Source organism: Esox lucius, chromosome 19 (assembly GCF_011004845.1).
Source record: "Esox lucius isolate fEsoLuc1 chromosome 19, fEsoLuc1.pri, whole genome shotgun sequence".
Classification (NCBI taxonomy): domain Eukaryota; kingdom Metazoa; phylum Chordata; class Actinopteri; order Esociformes; family Esocidae; genus Esox; species Esox lucius.
This window is the reverse complement of record NC_047587.1, coordinates 6,969,843-6,992,296: the sequence shown is the minus strand read 5'-3', so window position 1 is coordinate 6,992,296 and position 22,454 is coordinate 6,969,843. Positions and strand designations below refer to the sequence as shown.

General features: G+C 43.0%; 1 protein-coding gene across 5 annotated transcripts; it reads left to right on the top strand.

Moving 5' to 3' along the window:
• The first annotated feature begins 259 nt into the window (after nucleotides 1-259).
• On the top strand, nucleotides 260-20,944 carry tdrd12 (tudor domain containing 12). 5 transcript variants are annotated; one of them, XM_029114829.2, is made up of 36 exons: nucleotides 260-507; nucleotides 1,531-1,584; nucleotides 2,281-2,442; nucleotides 3,235-3,371; nucleotides 3,504-3,626; nucleotides 3,746-3,801; nucleotides 3,944-4,029; nucleotides 4,413-4,626; nucleotides 4,764-4,825; nucleotides 6,165-6,268; nucleotides 6,371-6,442; nucleotides 6,529-6,583; nucleotides 6,739-6,851; nucleotides 8,108-8,155; nucleotides 8,249-8,381; nucleotides 8,485-8,592; nucleotides 8,865-9,050; nucleotides 9,393-9,546; nucleotides 10,247-10,437; nucleotides 10,691-10,882; nucleotides 11,305-11,433; nucleotides 12,554-12,671; nucleotides 12,851-12,990; nucleotides 13,163-13,383; nucleotides 13,763-13,844; nucleotides 14,630-14,811; nucleotides 15,026-15,233; nucleotides 15,351-15,443; nucleotides 15,538-15,713; nucleotides 15,825-16,256; nucleotides 16,359-16,426; nucleotides 16,634-16,730; nucleotides 16,805-16,918; nucleotides 17,011-17,164; nucleotides 18,610-18,670; nucleotides 18,777-20,944. In XM_029114829.2, exons 2-36 carry the CDS (start codon nucleotides 1,561-1,563, stop codon nucleotides 18,848-18,850), a joined length of 4,569 nt encoding a protein of 1,522 aa, XP_028970662.2. In that variant the 5' UTR covers nucleotides 260-507; nucleotides 1,531-1,560; the 3' UTR covers nucleotides 18,851-20,944. The 5 variants fall into 5 exon arrangements, 4 of the variants coding, with proteins under 4 accessions (XP_028970662.2, XP_028970661.2, XP_034143978.1 ...); XM_029114828.2 differs by lacking the exon at nucleotides 260-507 and adding an exon at nucleotides 926-1,357 and having other exon boundaries at nucleotides 10,310-10,437; XM_034288087.1 differs by lacking the exon at nucleotides 260-507 and adding an exon at nucleotides 926-1,357 and having other exon boundaries at nucleotides 13,772-13,844.
• Nucleotides 20,945-22,454: the final 1,510 nt, after the last annotated feature.

The window sequence follows — 22,454 nt, the reverse complement described above, 5'->3', positions numbered from 1 at the left end:
AGCGCCCCCGTGTAATAATATGAAACATCATTGGTTTTGACAGTGTTAGACCACAAACAACATGAAAACGCAATTTTCAGATTTCATTTTAATACAATTTTCTTGTCAGCGTTTACATTAGCTTTTCCAACGTGTCAGTTTTAAAATGGACAGACAATGGAAATGAGATAATAAAGACTGGTATATTAAATTGAGTTTTGTCACCAAATATTTAAATGAAGTAATTACAAAGTTAATTTGCATTTTCAATCGAGTTTTGTCAGTCAGACGTCCTTTCCAACGTTGTCGGATGGGAAAGTTTCTCGCAATTTGGGCTATTTTTAATGACTGTGTGCTGGGGGAAATGGTCTTGGGCGGGCATATCTTCTATATCTATACAGAGTTGTATAGTAAAAGTTGGGTTTTGCGCGGGTAGGCGCCCGGTCAGAGTCATCGCAATCTTGCAACCCGGAGCACATTGCATTCCTCCAATTGGACGCTCGCGCTCCCTCCAATCTATTTAAACAGGTTTGAAATGTAATACTGAACTAATGTAACCGAAAATACGAAATTGTAAGTTACTACTCAGTGAAAGCGCGATACGTGTGAACTCCTTAATTTATTCGACTGCCAAAGGAATTATTTTTACATTAAGTACATTAATGTCAAAAACCTTTTTTGCATTTCTTTTTACCAGCTAGCTCGTGCTAGCGAATGCCATGTGTATATACAATATTCATGAAGTGATGAAGGCCTAATGTATTTTATAAACCTTTTATATTTTATCATTGTGAATTTCAACTGGTAAGCTATGTGAACATGGTAAACTGTTTCTTTTTAAATGGTAAACTTTTTGCAAGCTGGTTATAGACGTTTAATGTGTGACGTCAACTTTAACCACCGTGCACATAATTCATACCTATTGGTCGGAAGTATCACATTTAACGTTTAATGATTTTATACACGTACTGTATTTTCCTGACATTTTTTATAAGAATTCGTGGCACAATAGATAGGTGTGATGTCTGGTACCGCCTGTTACTAGATCGCGACATTACCGTGTGCGCGAAGATAACGAGCACGTTTAAGCTTGCTCGTTAACGTAAAACATGTCTACTGTAAATCGTTCTACGTAAATGTGTCAAGTTGAGGTTCGTGTTTGAAAGCATATTGCCATCGGAGAACTTGCCTGCATTTTACTACGAACTTTGGCACAGATCAAACGAAACTTCGAATGTAGTATATAAGTATTCACGTGCTATTGAATATGTCGAATCTGTAGCTTTCAAAACTGTACGGTACATCCGGGACTCGCGGTTCAATATTCCAATCACTAAGCGACGCCAATTCGCCGTACTGCACATGTATAGCTACACAGGTAGGTATTTACACAATGACCCGTAGCTATAGCTACATGCGTATATATTTGCTTGCTACCTTTTAAATATCTGAATACATGTAGTTTTGAGCATATACAGATCGCTAGCTAAGCTAACAAGCAATGCTTGATGAATCATAATTGTTCTTAATTGGAGCAATCTTATCATGCAGGGAACCAAACTGCCGGTAGATTTTGGAGCAATGCTTGAAATACGTATTTTGAAGGTAAGCTTAGAAAAACTGGCTATTTACTGTAACTAGTACTGACTGCATCCACCTGCTGTACCTTCATGAGCAACTAAGACATTTTCACTTTAAGGACATTATATATTGTCACTTGTCAACCTTAGTTCATTACATGGGCTAAGATGAAACAAGAACCTACTCAAAAAATCCCGGTTAGGCAAAAACACAGTCTACAAGGGCATATGTATAAAAGTAATGGATTCTATTTGTGGGGGCATACCAAGTTTTTTGATCGTTAGGGCCACACTGGTTTTTACCAAGCCCGGGTACCTTCAAGTAGGTTAATGTGCAACTAAGGATGTCGATCACTGAGATGAAGACAGTTCCTTAGTTGCGACTGACTGACTACCACCTAGCTCAGTGGTTCCCAACCAGGGGTACTAGGACCCCTGGGGGTACTTGGCCTTTCCACAGGGGGTAATTGAAAACACTCATGACACCATAGACTTACTAGTGAAATGAACATGAGGGGGTACTTCAGGGGTACTCCAAGCAGTGCAAATTCTTTTTGGGGGTACAGTAACTGAAAAAGGTTGGGAGCCACTGACCTAGCTAGTTTGATGACTGACAATGTATGGTGCATACAAGCTGCTTGCCAGTTAATCACTTTTTACACATTGAACCAAGATGTAGCTTTACCAGTTATGGCATTACTATTTACCACGTTCTTGACAGGTGGAGAACCCATCCTGTCTGTGGGGAAGGTTGGTGAAAGGTATCGAAGGGACCGAGAATAAAAAAGAATATGATGATCTGCAAGTGAAAATGAACCTTTTCTATCATGAGGTCAACCTTGATGTGCAGAAGGTCAAACCCTCTTCGATTGAGGAGGGACAGGTAACGGACTGTGATATCATTGGCAATGTAGCCTAAAGGTGCATTCACATCAGTGATGTGGGCTCTGCCCATGCAAGGTAGATATGAGTTTTTCCACCATTTTGGTCATCAAATGTTTGGACCACCCCACTGTAAGGCATTTGATTGTGCATTCATTGGTAACCGAATTGGACTGAGCTTCAAATAACTTATTCTCTTGAGTGTAGCAACTGGGAAATCATTTTAAAATCTTGGTGTTTGGCTCATGTGGTATTCATTGTTTAATAAAGCGCTGCTTTCCCTGATAAGTGCTGGGACCCCGTACCGTTCTTGCGCTTCCAAACTGAATGCCATTTAAGAATAAGACAGTGGTCTTAGTGCGCCAAGCTGTTGCTGCGCATGTACTGCAATAGCATGACTATTTCCATCGTAGTGCTATTCCCGCCAACAACCGCAGCTCCCCTACTTTCTCTCTCTACTGCCAAAGCTTAAAAATATCAAAATGGGGAGAAAAATAATCACACCTTTTCATACAAACCCCCCTATTCCACAATATCTGCTGATAAGAGACAGACATAACTGCAGGTAGTCATTGCCCAAGTATAGTATATAAAAAAAAAACATATTTAATACCCCAAGATGGAGCATCACATGAAATAATTGCACTTACATGTTATGTCTGTAAATGTAAAGATGAGACGTCAACATGCATTTACAGGTCTCCCTCACATGAGCTTGTATGGTGTAATAACAGAAAAGCAGTATGCCTCTGAATGAATCCAAGAGCATAATCTATCCATTGGTCCCAACCAGGTGTGTGTGGTGTACTGGTCTGCCTTGAGGAGTTGGTGCAGAGTCATCATCGAGTCACTATTCAAGGGCACTACTGGAACCAAGGCCATGTGTTTCCTAGTTGACCACGGAGAACGAGTCGTTGTCAGCTATGAGGAGTATGTCCTAATCCTGTATCGTGCCAACTAGTGCATGTGACAATTGGAGTCTTTGGCCATCGTCATTGTTTTGCACTTGATTCATGTCTGTCATAGAATGTAAGTTGTTTAATGGAGCCCTTTCTTTTCAAGGATTCTGGCTCCTTTGGAGACGTTTCTGCAGCTGCCATTCTGGGTTAGAAAGTTTAAGCTTGCAGGAGTCCTACCCATGACACTGCTGGTGTCCGGAGACTGCCTGCAGAAAGCTGAGCTAATGTAAGGACTGCATTGCTAAGGGGAATTGCATTGATGTTCCTGAATTGTGATAACTGTAATTGTACAATTCCTTTTTGTTAGTTACACCTACTCACCTTTTAGAGCTCTTTTCGTCCTAGACCTTCGACGCAGTGGGACAGCTCTGCCACACGCTATCTGCACAACCTTTTACGCGGTACCTAATATTTTATTACGAGATTCCGTCCATTGTTTCCATAAAGGTCACCAAATTCTCTATAGCACATGGTTCATACTATGGAAGTCTCATTGATTTATACCGGTGCTAACTGCTCTTTGTTTCATCCCCTGGCCTGAAGCTTCTACCCAGATGGAGGCAGTGTTGCGTGACACACAAGCAGATTGCGATTCCATAGAGCTCTACTTGACCGTCAAAAATGTGAAGGTATTGTACAGCAAGTCAGTGTTGATGTCCCCTATTAACTGCAGATCCCTGTAATTATGCGTTAAGTCTTCATAGCCAGATGTTTGGGAAGTAGTGCTTAGGAACAAATAAGTGTCACTAATGTTTGTGCACAAAAGTGTCCTTATTCTGAATGATGTTACATCCTGCACAAAACGTCCCCCACAATGTTGCCAATTTGTACGATATTTTAAAAATTTGTTAGTAGCTAATTTCCTGTTGTATCAGGGGCACCCAGTTTTGGCAGCCCCCCTGCACATCTCCAATTTGGAGGGGTGGGTTTATACCACAGAAGTAGAATGTTTGACAACTGAGGTGAATTTTATCTTACATCAAGTTTTATGTTAATACGGTTCTCTCTTTAGATCTGTGTGAATGACGAACTTGTCTTGAAGAAGTTTGCTTTCTTCAAAAGCCAGAAGACCGAAGAAACCGATGAAAATGTTGACAGATCCCCTGCTATTTTAGCTTGTGACATCTTTTCCGAGACACAGAACTTTTTGGCCACAGATGGTTGCACCGTATCATCTCGTTCAGATTTTTTCCCTCGTCTGCAGGACCCTACTGCTGACGCTAATGGTAAACTCTCAGTTATTGTTGTCTTTAATGATGATGTTTGATCATGTCTACTTAAATGTTTTTGAGAAATGCTGCTCCCTGAAATGAAGGTCTTAGTAAGATTTCCCTAATCTTACTTTTTCCATTAATGTTGTTAGTGACTGATCATTGCCAGACAACGCCCAGGCAAAAGGCACCTGTTGAGTTTTCGAAGCCAAAGGTAAGTGTTCACCACCCAGGTTTCAATGTAATTGGCGAAAGCTTTTCATGCAAATGTTCTAAAATCCATTATCCCAATAGTTTTTTCCACCAATCAATACCAAAGTTCAGATAAATCTGTTTGTAGTAATGTAGGCCAGTGGTTTAACATCGTTGGTAAGGTCTCTTAAACGTCTCTTAATATTTTTTTTTTCAATTTTCTACCCTGTAAATTTCAATTATGTGACTTTACCTTGTCACAACGCCACAGCATGTGTAGGATAGTTCACCAAGCTGCCTAAATTCTGCTCAACTTGAACTTGTTCTTCTCTCAATGCTTTTTCCGATTGGATGGGGAATCTTCAGGTCTTTGCACCGATGTTCAATGAGGTTAAAATTTTTTTGCTTTGCCTGGGCCACTCAAAGACACTCACAGACTTGTCTCGAAGCCACTCCATCGTTGTCTTAGCTGCATGCTTTGTACTGGTGTGCTAAAAAAAATTATATTCGCCCCAGTCGGAGGTCTTATGTGCTCTGTATCAGGTTTTCTTCAAGAACCTTTCAGTGTTTTGCTCAGTAGATAATTTCCTCCATCCCAACAAGTCTCCTGGTCCTTCGAAGCATCCCCCTTCAGTAGCTTGATTGCTCCCACTGTAGGGAAATCCTTTGTTTTAATCTCGGCCCCATTGGACCCTCATGCTCTCAGTCCTTCAGGTGGTTTTTTTACTGCCTTTTACTCCGGTGGCTTCCGTCTTGCCACCCTACCATGAAGCCCTGATTGGAGTGCCGTGGGGATGGGATAACCTCCCAGTAATACGACCATCTCAGCAGAGAACCTCTGCGACTCTGATGATGGCCGTTCCGTTTTTAGTCACCTCCCTGAACAAGTCCCTTGTGTGGTTTCATAGTTTAGCCGGACGGCCAGCACTTGGAGAGTGTTGGTGGCTCAAAACTTGTATTAATGGGCCCACTGTATTAATGGGAACTTTCAATGATATATAAAATAACATGTTTCGCTTTGTCGTTATGGGGTATTGTGTGTTGATTGGGGGTAAAAGGGAAAAAAAGAATTTAATTATGAATTAAGTCTAACAAAATGTGGAGATAGTGAAGGGGTCTGAATACCATCCTTGCCAGTATGTACTGAACACTCCCTGCCTAACAACAAGGATAGAGTTTACACAACCTGCGACACAAAGTTTTGCTTAGTCTGGTACATACAGTAGTGTGACTACTAGTTTACTCCTTGTTAGATCAACCTTGTTGGGATCTGGTGATTTATGGACATAAAATACATTTCACCCTCTAAGAGGTGCAGCTGTTGTTGTGAAACACATTTTTTATTTAAAAATTTTTTCCAGAAAAGCCTAGCGAGTGGAGGAAAGCCCTTCAAGGGAGACAAGAAAGCAGTGCAGAACGTGAAATCAAAGACATTTTCGGAGATTGATGGCGATGAAGAGGCGAGGTGAAATTTTGTTCCGTAGAACTGAGGTTTCTGTTTTTAAGTACTCTTCATTTTTTTTGGTGTAATAAAGCCAAATTGTTAATGGAAGCATTCTTTTTTCAGCGTTAAAGATGCAGGAGAAGACGGCAACACCTCTTTAGTGTCGGATCTGTTACAAAATCTGAATCTGTTCAGGTGAAAATGCTTTAGTCTTTATCTTTTGTTGTACTGTTGTAAAATGTGATGAAATTGAATCATATTTCTGTTGTCGATTTAAACAGATTGATGAAGTTCCTGAATCCTGCTTCCATCACTCCAAGGGCTGTAATTCCCAACGTGAGATTCTTGCCAGTGTGGAATGCTGATCTTTTAGCTTTTAATGTGTAATGGCATAAGAACGCTGCTTCTCATGTTTCTAAGTTAGACGTGCCAATGGGACTGTTCTGCTTGGGCCAAAATAAGATGCTATAAGTACATGATTTGATTGTTAGGGTGGCATTAATGAAGATGAGGGAGGTGCTGGTGAGCAATTCTCTGAGATTTCGGAGAAAGAACCGGTCAATGCAGCTCAACCGATGGAACCACAGACTGAAGCAGCAGTATGGTAATGAACACTAAACTCAGTCCACTACTACTCACAAACTTTGTTGTACTGCTGCCAATCTTTCAACCGCCGCCATTCGTTCACTACTCGCATACATACTTTATATGTTATTAAGTTCGGTCAAAAATCTACCAGTTACTCAGGAATGTTTATTTTACCAGTGCAATATCTTTCCCCAATTACAATGTTTAACAAGTGAGTGATGTAATATTTCATGTTTCTAGTAAGTAACGTGTGAAATTCCTCAGTTAAATGTTCATAACCTGTACCATTATATCACGAGTTCAGTTGGCCCCTTAAGGGCAGGATGTCACTGAGCCACAGCATTTGAGCTTATATGCGGATGCCTGACATCACACCTGAGCTTGATGGACATCCCATTCCCAAACCATAGGCGTTAATATGGGCACTTCGGGGGAAGGCTTGCCACCAGATTTTGATGTATCTTTGTGGGAATTTGTGCCATTTAGCCAAAAGAGCGTTTGTGAGGCCGAGGAGGCCTGGCACACAACGGCCGGTCCAAAGATGTTCAGTGGGGTTGAGGTCAGGGCTCTGTGCAAGCCACTCGAGAAATCCATTGCGTGAAGCCCCCGATATGACTTGTGCTGATGTTGTTTCCAGGGGCAGTTTGGAACAGTGGTGAGTGATTCGACAGATGATAGGTGATTGTTAGGCACCTCGTGCTTCCGCACTCGTCGGCCCACTCTGTGAGTTTGTGTGGTCTACCACTTTGTGGCTGGGCTGTTGTTGCTCTAGACTAGATGCTTCCATTTTACAATTACAGCACGTAAAGTTGACCAGGGCAGATTTAGTAGGGCAGAAATTTCACAAACTAACTTGTGGCACAGGTAGCATCCTGAGACAGGGCGACGTTTAGTCACTGAGCTCTTCAGTACGACCCATTGTACTGCCAATGTTCGTGGGGATTTCATGGCTGTGTGCTGGATTTAAATTTTTTTTTGCATCTGTGAGCAATGGGTGTGGCTGAAACACCTGGACTCTATAATTAGTAGGCGTGTCCACACACTTTTGGCCATGGTGTGTCTTGATGTTTTCTCTACCAGTCTAGTTGCAATTCAAACTTAAACCTAGATTTTAAAAACCACCAAGCATGTGAACACATTTTTTTATAAACCCCAGGAAACATTAGAGCAAGGTCTCACAAATAGATTTGTGGAACCTCTGTAGCAGGGCTTCTGAAAATGAATCCTTAATGTTTCACTAACCTGTATTCATTCTACTGTATCCTGGAACAGCAAAAGTCCCACTGCTGAACATGAGGAACAGCCATGCACTGAACTAAGGTATATCATATAAAGAGTGGTCCATAGGTTTTCTGTTTTCACCAGTGTGAATGGCTGCACTGCACGTCTTGATCTTGTTCACTGTACTCCTAGTGGCCTAGTAGAAGACGGGACACACGAGTGTAACTTCGCAAAGCAGCCTATTACTGACGTAGAGCTCGCCTGTGCTCAGCTGTTGCAGTTTCTAAACCCTGATCCTCTAAACCAAACTGGAGATTCCTCTGAAGTAATTCAAGACATTTAACCCAAACCTCCTTTCACCAAATGTTTGGATTGTGTGTGCAATGTAAATTCCTACCTGCGTGCCTGACTAAATGTGTTCATCTCAGGCAGTTTGTAGCGACCCGAGCAAGAACGGGATTGTGGTGCACTCGGCCATCAGCCTGGACGCCTGCACCAGCCTGGCCAACGCACCCATCACAGACACCTTGCGCAGGGTTGGTTTGCTGTCATCCATATTCTTGCAGTGGAACGCGTTCAGAACACCCCCGATGCCTTAACATTTTTATGTACTACTGTGAAAAGAGAATTCGAGGAATGTAATTTCAAGAGCACGGTAACCGAATTCAATGCACGTTCAGTGTGAGTGATGAAGTGTTTTGACATTTTTAAATGACTGGGAAATTTCCCCCCTGAGGAGTTTAGGCTACAATAATGTCCATTTGCAAAATGTCAAGGCTAGTGTTTCATGTTCCATATTCCCTCCCAGATCTTAATGAGGAAGGGGTATTCCGACCCGTCTGTGGCTGAGAGTTACTGCTGGCCGGCAGTGGCCCGAGGATGTGACACAGTCGTCATCTCACACAGCGGAGACAGACCCCTCACCTACATCCCTCCTTTCCTGGCCCACATGCAGCTCTCCTCAGTCTTCAGTGCCGTCTCTTCTCGCACGGGGGTACGCTGAGCGCACAAGGCACCAGACGGATAATAGGATGTCCAGTGTACCCCATTCAGTGTACCCCATTCAGTGTACCCCATCCAGTGTACCCCATCCAGTGTACCCCATCCAGTGTACCCCATCCAGTGTACCCCATTCAGTGTACCCCATGCTATTACGTGGGTACATCATTTCTGTGACCAACTCAGCGGTTTGGCTTAAATTTGACATCAAAGGGTCATTTTGAGAAACATATTTAAACCAGTGAGACTTTGCTCTCTGCAGTTGAAACACCGAGTTAGGAGATCCATTGTGTTTCTTCCATGGTCTTCCATCCAATTGTATGGCTGTCTCCCACAGCCCATAGCGGTGATCCTGTGTCCTGGGTGGGAGAAAGCCCAGGCTGTGTTTGACCTGCTGGAAGAGAGCCATACCGTCCAGGACCTCCATCCCATGCTTATACTGGTAGGACTGGGGAAGGATGAGGCAAAGAATGTCAAGATCCAGAACAACTGTAAGCTTATTACTTTTAAAACTTGCCGCCCCCCTGTGTTTCCCTTAATTGCACATTTAGTATTGCCATTTGCAGTGCATTAGCCTTCGCTGCACATCGACACATTCCACCTGTGATATACTATACGTATTATACTGAATACCTCTACATGTTCTGCACTCTTTGCACTTAGGGTTAAATAATGCATTTCTGCATTTTGTTGTACTGTACTTGTACAGTTCAGTGACAAAGTTGAATCTAATCCAACTGTAAGCTTATTATGCAGACTAGATGATACATGCTCTGTTAGAAAATACTAGTCGCTGTGCCCATTGTCCTCACTGGTAATCTGGCATTTCATACAAACTCATTAACTGTCAACACTCAACCTGTACCTGTGGGGAGTCAACAAAAAATGTAAATCTCTGCTCTCGCCCAGAATAGTAACATAATGGCCTTCCCATTTGGCAGCTATGGAGGCATTGTCTATTTTTGTTGGTCACCTGCCAAATATGGAGTTTAGCGACTATCCTGAAGGCAACAATCTTCTATATTTACTACTGGTCTAAATTTTAAGCAACCAAAAATCGGTTTGATCAAGTGTGCATGTGCTAAATCCACCTCTCAAACCTTTTAAAGACTTGTTACTTCCACGCACTGTTTGGAAGACTCCGACTGTTATATTACCTTTTAATGTAACCGTTTCTTAATTGCAATACAGTCAATGCTGCAAGCCAATTTCCGGACAGGACCAAGTCTATACGCTGCTGCCTCCTCTATCCAGGCCAGGTTATAGTGTCCACTCCCTTCACCCTGGCGCGGCTGCTGGGTTCCCACTGTTTCCAGTTGTTGAGGCTGTGTCACCTGGTGTTGGACGAGGTGGACCTACTTTTCTCTCGAGCCCCGGATGAGGTAAGACGCCGAATGTAGAAATGGGACCGTTCAGAAAGTAGCGGGGAAATACCTTGTCAAAGATTCAATGAGTGGTGAGACCCACACTACGCTACTCAGTAAAACATCAATAGGTGGAAACGGTACAGAAATCAGAAAAGAGGTCAGTTTGTAAAAATGTAGCTGTCGAACAAGCTCAATTTCCTGTTTCGTTTCGGTGGCTTTGGTATCCTCGGAGTTTGACTGACTAGGGCCTTCCTCCTCAACACCTCAGATGGCCTCCATCCTCCAGCACTTTAAGAAGGTGACCGCCGGTGAAGAACGGACGTCGTGTCCAAGACAGATCATAGCCGCGGGCAAACGCTGGAGTCCCCACTTGGAGGGCCTGCTCCGTGATCACATGAGCAGCCCCGCCGTTGTCATCACGGTAACGGAGGAGGCCGCGCTCTATGGCAACGTGCACCAGGTCAGTATTAGGGCCTCTCTGGGGCTTAGCTGGACAAGGTGGTTAGCCATCGGATCTCTAGAGGTCCAGTTGTTTAGATTGGTGATTGGCTCAAGATGAAAAGAACATGATGGATGCTTTGCTTTCACATGACTTTGTAGAGATTAGTATTTTTTTTGTGTAATTTATTAATGCTCAGTCTACTGTTTTTTTTTATGCTCAGTCCACTATTTCTTATTTGATTTTATTTATTTTGTATAAAATTGCTGCACTAACAGACCAGAACAAATTCCTAGTTTGTTGTGAAACTTTGCAATAAAACTTTCTGATTAATTATTGTAGTACTAGCTTCAAGGCAGAGAAGAGGGTAGGAAGCTTCACTAAAGGATTTCATCAAGGTCCAGAATTCTCAAAGCAACATTTCACTCGACCCTTTTCCCCAGATGATCCTGCTGTGTCTGGACTCCAGCAAGATGTCTGTCTTGCTGGCAGGACTGGACTTGATTCCCGATGTGGCACAGAAGACCCTTTTCATCACCAACTCTGCTGAGGAGGTCGAGCAGGTCTTCAAGGTAGCTTCAGTAATCTGTAAATGTAGAACAATTCTTTGGCAGACTGTTTTGTCCCCTTCAGATATAAGGTACTATTGATATTATTAAGCAAGAAACCAGGCAAGCCTAGTTCAGCCGGCCCACAGTAGAAAGTGTAGCCCTCTCGAGATTCCAACCCGGGTCGCCCACATGAGTCTGTGTCATTAACCACTACATTACGGAGCTGTACACTAGCTGTACATTTACCCGCCATCAGTATACCCTCTATACTGAGTAAATCCTCTTTTGCCACTGGCTGTTTTAATAGTTAATTGGCCATTCGTGAATTACATTGATATAGTTAAACTAACGTTTCTAAGTTTACCTCCACCACAAATAGCTTCTGTGTATGCCGTTTGCCACTGACTGTTTTTACAGCGTATTAGCCAGTAGTAAGCTTTACCGGTATCTACTAACTTACTGGAATAGTCATAAGAATTGAGCAATTGCTAGCGAGTCTGCCAAAGATATTTCATTTCATGGCATAAGAACAGAATTTTTTCTTTTGTGGCAAAACTACTTTTTTCTTTCATTCGTGAATGACATTTATACAGTAACTATCAATAAAGGCGACGATAACTAACTTTTTCATCAAGTGAAAAGACAAGAGAATCGTGAAATCCACCAGAAATAATTTATAAATGTCGTTGCTCTCAATAGATTCGAACTCAGGTCTTCCACATTGGGTCTATCCTGACCCAAAATGCATGCATGAATGCGTACTTCAAAAATCCACCAGAAACAGTCGCAATATAACCGTAAACAGTTTTATTTCAGGCTTACTATAATGTAGATACCAATGGTTTTAGCCAGTGAAGTTTTCGTCTATACGGAATAATTAATAATGAACCTATAGTTCACAAGTCCGCTTCACAAGTCAGTCAGTGACATTCGCTCTTCTTAGCTGGCTCCGCTTACGCGGTCTGGCAAAAAGGGTAACAATATAAAAGTTCAGTACTTGTAATTTTTGGATTTTCATTTTTTTTGGGGGGTGGTGTTTTGTTTCCTACAGGTGAATGGTGCTAGGTAAAATGAAAATGCACTGTCAAATTTACTGTATATTCAGTCTGCTAAACGCAATTTTCCTTTAATTACCGTTTAGGCTGTTTCCAAAACATCAGCGTTCTCCCTTAAAGCCCACGAGGGCTTAACCTACCAGTTTGACTTTGTCATTGAGCAGTGGAAGAAGCCCATTGGACCTGGCACACATGTCATTTTGGGTAAACTGACACACAATTGCATTCATCAAAGGGAGTATTTAATTAGCGAGAACATGAAGCATATACCTTTAAATTTATTTCAGTCTTCCTGGTCAGCTCTAAGACCCCAAGCTCACTTCATTTCTCTCCTCCCGCCATGTTCAAATCTGACCTGGATTTCTTCTCTTCCTGTACACCAGTCACAAACAACGAGTGCATCAAAGCTCTGGGTATCCGGGATGCCACGTGTGTTGTTCACTATAGCTTCCCAAGCTCTCCAAAGCTGTTTGGCCGTCGTCTATTCTGCATGTCTGAGAACTTCCGGAACCTTTCAGACGAGGTAGGTCAAGCCTAATCTGTTACTCTTGGTCAGTGCGTTTAGTTCAGGTAAGGATACATTAGCGCAGACGGCCGCTAGACTGCTAGGTTAGTGAACAGATGTCAAGTCAGTATCGCTCTCAGATTTTACTTTCTTTAATGCAGATTTTTTTTGATTTTGGACTGACTTGCAGGGGACTGCTGCAGAGAGCCAAGCACCCGTTGCCAAGTCCGTGCTGCTGCTGTCTGAGAAAAACGCCCATCACGTGATTGGTGTCCTGCGCTATCTGAAGCGTACAGAGGCCTTGCTGCCTACAGAGCTGCTGCACTTTGCCCAGGGAGTTCTGCAAGCTAAAGAGGAACAGAAGACTGACAGGCCCCTCTGCCTCTACCTGAAGAGCTTTGGCTTCTGCAGGTCAGTGCTTTCGTCAAGAGATTCAGGCAGTTCTCTGCCAAGAGCAGTGTTTTTTTATGGGGGGGACGACGACAATAAAGCTCAATGTTTTGTGTAGTGACCTGCTGCATTTGCAGGGACAGTAGTGTGTGTGTGTGTGTGTGTGTGTGTGTAGTGACCTGCTGCATTTGCAGGGACAGTAGTGTGTGTGTGTGTGTGTGTGTGTGTGTGTAGTGACCTGCTGTATTTGCAGGGACAGTAATGTGTGTGTGTGTGTGTAGTGACCTGCTGCATTTGCAGGGACAGTAGTGTGTGTGTGTGTAGTGACCTGCTGTGTTTGCAGGGACAGCAGTGTGTGTGTGTGTGTGTGTGTGTGTGTAGTGACCTGCTGTGTTTGCAGGGACAGCAGTGTGTGTCCTGATCGACACAGCATCAGCCCCACGTTGGACCACCCAGTGCATCCAGAGTTGGGGACTATTCTGGTGAGTCTGTGTAATTCATGACTGCCCTCAAAACTGGTCAGTCTTCAGTCACTTTCTAGTAGGATCGCAAAATGTTTCTACTCAAACCTTTTGTTTCTGCTGTTTTGCTGCGTAATTCCCTGTGTTGTTCAGGCGCGAACCGAGTGAGCAACAGCAAACACATTCACTGACCAGATGTGGGCTGTGATTATCATGGATGTTGATAATGTATTTTCGGTATGCGAGATTACCTTTAAATCGGCCTGTTAATCCCGGTACCGTACCGGCACAGCACTGGACGTTTTATAACTGCAGCTACACTTATTTAAACAATAAAAGCACCAAACCCTCCCCTTCCTGTGACTGGGTGGACGTGGGCGCCTGTGATCTTACTGATAGTTCTGTGGTAAACGAATAGCGCACAGGTGCTTGGCACAAACACTGGTTGTTGTTCACGGATTATAATTGGGTTTTAAAGAAAACAAAAAGCATGTGGTTGTGACTGACGCGCCGTCTCCTCCAACGACTGGAAGCTAATTGAAGTTGTCGGAGGACCTGTTGATGTGAGAGGCTGCCCCCCATGTCTACATTTTATTTTAGTTTGTCATTAAACAATGGTTGGTCCTCAGTCAGTGAATTGGAATGTTTGCAGGCACTGGACAAGACTAGTTTTGAATTACTAAACCAAAGCATAGGTTGCTATCAAACCTTGGAAGGTGTGGACAGCTAATGCCTATGTCAATTGAACTATACCACTAACATTGAATAGAAGTGTCTTAAGCCATTTTTTCCACTGTGTTTTGAAGGTTCTGCCCTTGTACATAAAAACAGCCTCTGTCTACTATGGGCGCATAGTGAGAAAGAAGGAAGACCTTTATGAGAGCCTGGCAGAAAAGATGACGGCGTACTATGCCACTGAGAAGCTGGGTGCTAATGAGGTGCTAGAGGGGGGTGTCTACGGACTACAGGAGGAGGAGCTTTACCACAGGTCAGAAAACACTTAGAGCTCTATTCTGAAACAGTTGTGGTTGCATAATGTTCCATCAATACGTTGCTGTGTGACTATAATCTGTTAATGAAGCAGGTTTGAATAACATGCCAAGTAGCGGCGAAAGGCAGTGTAGTCTGAATCCTTGTAGTCAGCTCTCACCTCTCTCACTGCTTGAGACCTCCGCCTGCTGCTCGTCCTACGTTACGCACAGGGTGCGAGTCACCTCTGCGCCAGACAAAGGCGACCGTCTGTTCAACAGCGTGAGGGCGCTGTTCCTGGACGAGGGCCGTGAGCAGGAAGTGAAGGCCCACCAGCTGCTGCAGCTCCCAGCCCAGTTCCACAGTCTGCCACCCCAGGCCCTGGAGATTGTCGTCTGCAGGGCCATGCCCATCGATGCTGAGGTTGACTGGAACCCCAAGGTCTTCACTGAATATACCTAACCTGCGCTCTCTTTATCTCTGGGCTAGCCTTGTCCGATGGTTTTACCAGAATAAAAAGGATTGTGCTGACGTTATACAGTAATTGTTTTTGTTTAGGTGATCAGAGCCATCAGTCAGAAGATCAGAGGCCAGCAGCACCAAGCCAAGGTTGCTTTGAGTTTGAGAAACACCGTGTTTGTTGATCCCATGGTACGTTGGGCATCGGTTTCATGGCATCGGTATTGCTTCGGTTAATATTCAAAGGCCGCTGAAAATCCTGAACTCACATGCTCCGTGTTGTCAGGTGAGAATGACCCACATGCCAGGCTTGAAGACCTTCATAAATGAGTACAACGTCCACACGGAGATCCTGAGCACTGGGATGGGTACCAGCAACCCGACACACCTAGACCGGCTGAAAGAGCTCTGTCAGAAGGCTGGGCCTAAAGCCAGTACTGGGGAAATCCCTCTCGGTACTGGGTGAGTAGAGTCCTAGGATGCCTGTGGCCAACCGGTCCGGCACAGCCTCATTAGTTACTGCACATTGATAGTCAACGGCCTTCTTGTGATATGTGATACACTGCCTGTCAGGCCTGACGGCTCTGAGGCGAGCCTAGAAGACAAGGTGCAGGCTGCCGAGGAGGCCCTAGTCCACAGCATGAGGGCGGCTGTCGAGAATCTACACGATGGCTCAGGAGAACCGTCCCAGCGGCAAACTATCGCACTTCAAGCCCATGAAGATGTGCCTCTCCTTCCTGTGGACCCAAAGGTGTCCGGTCATTCGTCCCAGCCTCCCATTAACCAGGCCCAGCCTCTGCCCAAGCCACAGACCAAAGTCCCAGTTGCAGTGGTGTCCAATCTGAGCGAGGCCGAACCACCAACACTCGTTGACAAGAACCAGATACCCGCCCCACTCCCAACACCTAGCGAGGACGAGATGCCGGCCACAACACCCGCAGACCCAAAGGCAGTGCAATGGAGGTGTCTTTTGGGCAACCTGAACGGAACCACTCACCAGCAGGGGTTGGTGGCCTTTTCCTTGCTGTTCTTACTATTACATTTTGACCATTGGTCAAAAATACATGTGAAGATGTTATTTACTTATATTAAGATGTTGTCATGCAGGTATTCTGCCCTACAGGGATTTCCCCCTAGAGACTGGATTTCTAATGTTGATCACCCTGTTGCAAATGGTATGAACATGAATTTGTTTGGAAGTGACTGACATTGTACAAAACACGCACCATATATTATTTGTAGAAAAAAAAAAAAACAGCTTGATAATGATCAACAAAGTAGCTGATGTATAAAGACTCAAATGTAGAGTAGCACTGAACCATTTACATTCATATTCTTTGAAGGTGGCTGTTCATTCTAATCCAACTGTGTGCGCCGTTCAGGTCATTGGATGGACGACGAGCAAATCGACAGCCAGAATGCCATCCACACGGAGGACATCATCCGTGTTGACAAGATCAACACAGATGCACCAAAACGGTATTTGGACTGAAATCGCCTGTTCCTGAATGGTAAAATGGATCTGACTAAGCGGATGTTGACTTGTGTTTTAGTTTCCACCCCCAGATTAAGTGGTTTCAGAGAGAAGACACTGTCATGCTGAACGTGTTGCTCAGGGAACCAGTTGAACAGACATGTGAATTCTTCTCTGACAGAGTGGTGTACAGGTCTGTTATCATAAACAATTGGTCAACACAGTTTTTCTCTGGGAAGTATTTTGTCATTTTATAATCTCTAAACGTTGCATTGCGTTGGGTAGTGCGCGAGTGAACGACAAGCTGTACCACGCTGACCTGGAGCTCCACAGCAGCATCTCTGTAGACAAGTGTTCCTGGGAGATGAAGTGTAATGAGCCGGTCATCAGGCTAGTCAAAGAAGAGAGGGGAAGCTGGAAGAGGCTCCTCAAACAAAAGGTAGTGTTTTATTATTACTAGGGGTGAAACGGTTCACTAAACTCACGGTTCGGTAAGATGCGAGACATCGGGAAAAGTAAATGCCTGATAAATATGTAATTTGTATTTACATTTTCCGTTTATTATCATCCTAAAAACAGGGATAGTTTGAATTTCCAGGAGCATAAGAAAAAAAACACAAAAAAAACAGCAGTGCCTGCCATATAACGTGAAATAAGTCATTTTTAACTTCAACAAGACCTCATAGTCCAGCAACATATATCAAATGTGATCAGTGCCTTAAAATTGGACCTCTAGAACTTAAAAGAGAATTTGTACCTGAGAATTTTCTATTCTCCATTTATAGTCACATTTAGTCATGTTACTTGTATTGCTACTCGAATAGGCTATCAGTAATAAACAGAGCATGTTGCAGATGTTTTATCCACCAGTCTTTGGCAATCCCTGTTATAGTTTACAGAGAAACCAAAATGTTCCCTGATGGCAGACCTGAATGATACTAGGGTGTCTTCTAGTTCTGGCTTGTCAATGCTTGCCATGTTGCTCCTTTGTATTTTGCTAACTGCTAATTCCTTCATAAGCTAATTGCTGCTATGACGGTCTCTCAGCTCTTTTCTCGCTGGACTGAAATGACTAATGAGCGGAACTGCATACAGCTGTGAGACAAAGACCACTTTTATTACTATGTGGATATTTTTCCCATGTTAGTTCTTAGGTCATTGGCAATAATATTTTTTTTTCACAGTATATATTTTTTCCTTTGGCTAACCAGACTGACACAGCCTCATTAGTTACTATATACTGGTAGTAAACGGCAGCGCGTACTAAACCGTGTGCCGTGGACCCTGTACCGAACAGTTCCATTCCAATACAGGTACTGTTTCACCCCTAATTTGTACACTAAACTTTGTGCTGTGAGTCTTGAATAGTGATACATGCGGCAGCCGTACTTTGGATATTACATCTTTACCTAGGGCCGGGATATTATTCTGATCAAGCTTTGTTGGCCATGCCTTTTTGAGAAGAAATGTCACCACATTGGCAGAAACCACTTTTGTTTTGCGCATGTAGGCCAATTGTGGCCAATGTATGATGTACCAGTATTAAGCTTTATATGTAACTTTGAGGCAATACATTATTTTATGTAGTCCTGCTGCCTTGCTTTTATGTGCTCCTGTGCTTGATGTTTCTCTCACTGCATGGATGGAAACAGTACTATTCTTGTTATTTGGTCCTTCAGAATAGTGTAGACCCTCAAAGAATAGGTCTTCGTTAAAGGAGCAATGTCAGTTATATTGATTTTGATTGGTCGGTGGGTGTCGCATGTGTGCTGTCATGGTTCCAAGCTACTGTAGGGGGGGCTGCCTTGGAAAAGTGCTAGTCATCAATATTGTTCAAAATTAACAGGTCTGGTATTGATTGATGAAAACTGTTCATGTCCTCAGAGTCCTTTTATTAGTTTGGACTTCAACCGCTTCGAGGACAACGCAATGAAAACCTCAAATGGTAAGATTTAAAGTTCCAAGTTCTTTACATTTGCTGTCAGCCCCCTCAAACAGAGAGACACACTGTCATTTTAAAGAACCCTTGTTTTGACTAACATTGTCCCCAGGTCTCTGTGTTGTTGGACATGCAGGGGAGGAAGGCTGCTACTTCACCTCAGACAGTGACAGTGACAGTGACTGACCTCAGACGCATGGCCCTATACCTCCCTGGTCCTCCCTTTAATCAACACTTGTGACAATCAAAATAACCAACTGTTTGTTTTGATGGACCTTTTATTAATTTCATCTTGAGACACATTGCTGCAGTCCTTTGGCTATTTTAAGACATTTCATAGGACTGTTCCTTAAAGGTCAACATTGGGCACAATGTATTTTTTTTCAAACTTTGCTTTCTACATTTTTGAACAGACGTGGGGTGTGCTATAAGTTACTACCTGTTGCCAAATAGTGCTTTAGTGTAGACACCGCTCTAGTTTCAAGGCTGAGGGAGATGAGGAGGTCAGAGTGCTGCTTACTCGTTCTTCTAGGATTTGTTTTTAAGGGCAAGGAATCTGTGGAGGGGTTTTTGGTTTTAAGAATTAAATTACTTTAAAGTTTAAAGATGTTTTTCAGGCATTTTCTTTAAAAGAATTGTTTTCTGGACAGCCGTTCTGCTATCAGACTGTGGAGTTATTTTAGATACATCAATGCTGTTCCAGCTTCAAGGGAATGTTTGTTTCACCATTGGGGACTCAGGACGATGAGAGCTTTAACTGGGCTTAGTGGGACCTGTCGCACCTTATGGGTGGGACGGCCAAGAGACCAAAGCAGCAGGACCGTTCCCCCTTGCTGCTCCCTTGGCAAGCAACATGGTTTTGTAGTAGATTGGAGTCTCAGATGGAAGCCAGTGGTGTTAGCGAAGGAGTGGTTGACGTTACCCATAAATGGGGACAGTTTATTGATTCATAAAGAGAGGTTTGGAAACCCTGGCCTTATCAGTTTCCAGACCTAAACCCGAAGTGAGATGTTGTAGGGGTACCTGAAGTTAAGACACAAGTTGTTGATGAGCCAAAACTGTTCTGTGTGGAAGAGTTGGACAACGTTGTACAGTAATGTGAAAAACTAAACTACATTGTTTGGTTACAGTGCATACAGAAACTGTTCAAACCCTTAAAAAATCATCTAATAGCTTGGGGAGTCGCTAGAGCTAAACGAGACTTTAGCGTGGTGGGCCAAAATTCCAAACCCTTCAGTACTTTGTTGTAGCACAATTGGCAGTGATTACGGCTTATGATATTCTTAGGTATGGCACTACAAGCCTAGCACCTGTATTTGTTTCTCTCATTCTTCCCTGCAGATCCCTTCAAGCTCTGTCAGGTTAGATGGGGATAGTCATTACAGAGATTTCTCTTCCATCAGGTTCAGTCTGGGCTCTGGCAAACAAGGAAATTGTCTCAAAACCATTCCTGTAATGTTTTGGCTGTGTGCTTAGGGTCGTTATCCTGTTGAAAGGTGAACATTCACCCAGTCTAAGGTAGTGAGTGTTCTGGAGTAGGTTTGCATCAAGGATCTGTCTGTACTTTTCTCTATTCTTCTTTTCCCTCGATCCTGACTAGTTTCCCAGTCCCTGCTACTGAAAAACCTCCCCAAAGCACGCTCCCACCGTCATGCTTTCGCTTTAGGGGTGGTATTGGCCAGGTGATTTTGGTTTCATCAGACCAGAGCGGGCTTTCATCAACTCCAAGCGGCCTATCATTGCCCTTCTACTGAAGAGTGGTGTCAAGGTCTGAATGGTGGAGTGCTGCAGAGATTGTTGTCCTTCTGGAAGGTTCTCCAATGTCAATACAGGAATTCTGTTGCGCTGCCAGAGGACAATCAGGTCCTTTGTCATCTCCCTGACCAAGGAAGTTCTCCACTGATGGCTTAGTTTGGTGGGGCGGGCATCTATAGGAACAGTTGGTGGTTCCAAACTTCCATTTAGAAATGGAGGCCTGTGTGTTCTGGGGACCTTCAATGCTGCAGATTTGTTTTTGCTACGAGTGTCAACATCTGTGCCTTGACACGATTCTGTCTCAGCTATTCAGGTAGTTCCTTTGACCTCATAGGTTGGTTTTTGTTCTGACATGTATTGTCATCTGTGGGATCTTATATAGGTCGTTGTGCCTTTACAAATGTCAAATTTGTTACATTTACCACTGAACTCCTAGTAGTACAAGCATAGTCAATAGAAACAATGCACCTGAGCTCAATTCCCAGTGCCGTAGCAAAGGGTCTGAATACTTACGTACATGTAATATTTGGTTGACATTTTTTAATAAATTGGCAAAACATTCAAACTGTTTCTGCGTTCTCATTATTGCATTATTGTAAGTAAGGATTTAATGTGGAAACATTTGGGGAAGTGAAAAGGGTCTGCTTTCATTCCAAATGCATTGTATTGCAGCTTAAGGTGGCACAACCTGTTTTTAAGCACAAATGGTTAATACAATTTTCACCCGGGGGCACACTGCATCATTGGATGACTGTCACTACTACATGTATCATTCATGGACAAATCAAACATCTCACCAAAAGTAGTAGATTGGATTAGTTCACCCTTTTAATAGTGTTGTTATTATTGGAGTGATTATCTGTGGGTGAATGTGTGTAAATTATATTTCTCAGACTGGAGAATGTATCCATTGCAAAGGGAAAATTTCTAAAAGCAAGTGATTTTTGGTGAAGGTTATTTTGGGTGAACTTAATTTTTGCTGTGCCCTAATGGCAACTAATGAACAAATTGCAAAAAAAAAAAAATGCAGAGTGAAACAATTGACATGTTTCTCTGAACATATTCATTTAAAAAGTTTTTCTCATTGAGTGTAAGAGCAAGCTGAAAAACAATGAAATTTTTAATCGTTCTTTTGCTCCTCTTTACCTAGTGTGCCAGTAATTATGATGGGCACTCTACACCATTTTTTTTTACCCCCATTCTCCATTTCTCCATCATCCAATTCCCAATGGTTTTATTGACTGTACAAGATCACAGCAAGCTTTCCTTGTAGGCATCATTGCATGTGAGGGCACTTACTTCCATGAACACATCTAATAGCTTGGCAGGAGCCCAAAGGAGTCGCTAGAGCTAAACGAGACTGGGAAATCCCTGCTGACAATGCCTCCAAGTTTCACAAACATGTTAACTTATCAGCTAGTGGTATATTAGAACATGTTAAACGTTTTACAGTATGCAGTCTTGCAAGATCAGTTGATTTCCACTTTGTATTAGTTGATGTCCAAGTTAACTTCTGTTAACTTCTGTTAACTTCTTCTGTTAAGTTTTTCCCCAATTGAAATATGGGTCATTCAGTTCAGGCCCCAGCAGTTGATAAAGGTATGAAACTGACATTAATCGGGTGGTGATTAAATCATTGTGGAGAACAATTAATTCTCTAGGATCACCTTTTAAAGTGGTTCATTGCAAAATGTACCAAGAATCAAAACCTCAGGGGAACCACACAAGTGGATTTACTTTGCTATTATTTTTGGTAAACATGTTTATGGCCTCATCTCTTTATTTATGCGTTGTTCAACTCTTTATACTTGTCTTAAAGCCCCTGTAAAGGTCTGATTTGAAAATTAAGGACCCTGTTATACATTTGTCTCTGAACTGGATCTGGACCTTCCAGTTGGCAGGTTCTTAATTGGTCACATTTGTCTGTTTTTGTATCCAAAAAATGTTAAATGTCTTTTTCCCCTCTCATTTTCCCTTCCCCTCTAATTTTGGTAACTATGATTAACTTCTCTATATCTGCCTATACACAATTGGG

Coding starts and splice junctions, on each gene's coding strand:
- tdrd12 (XM_029114829.2), top strand. CDS start 1,561: ATGCTTGAAATACGTATTTTGAAG. Junction 4,627..4,763: donor CCCTACTGCTGACGCTAATG/GTAAACTCTCAG, acceptor TAATGTTGTTAG/TGACTGATCATTGCCAGACA. Junction 11,434..12,553: donor AGGTCGAGCAGGTCTTCAAG/GTAGCTTCAGTA, acceptor ATTACCGTTTAG/GCTGTTTCCAAAACATCAGC.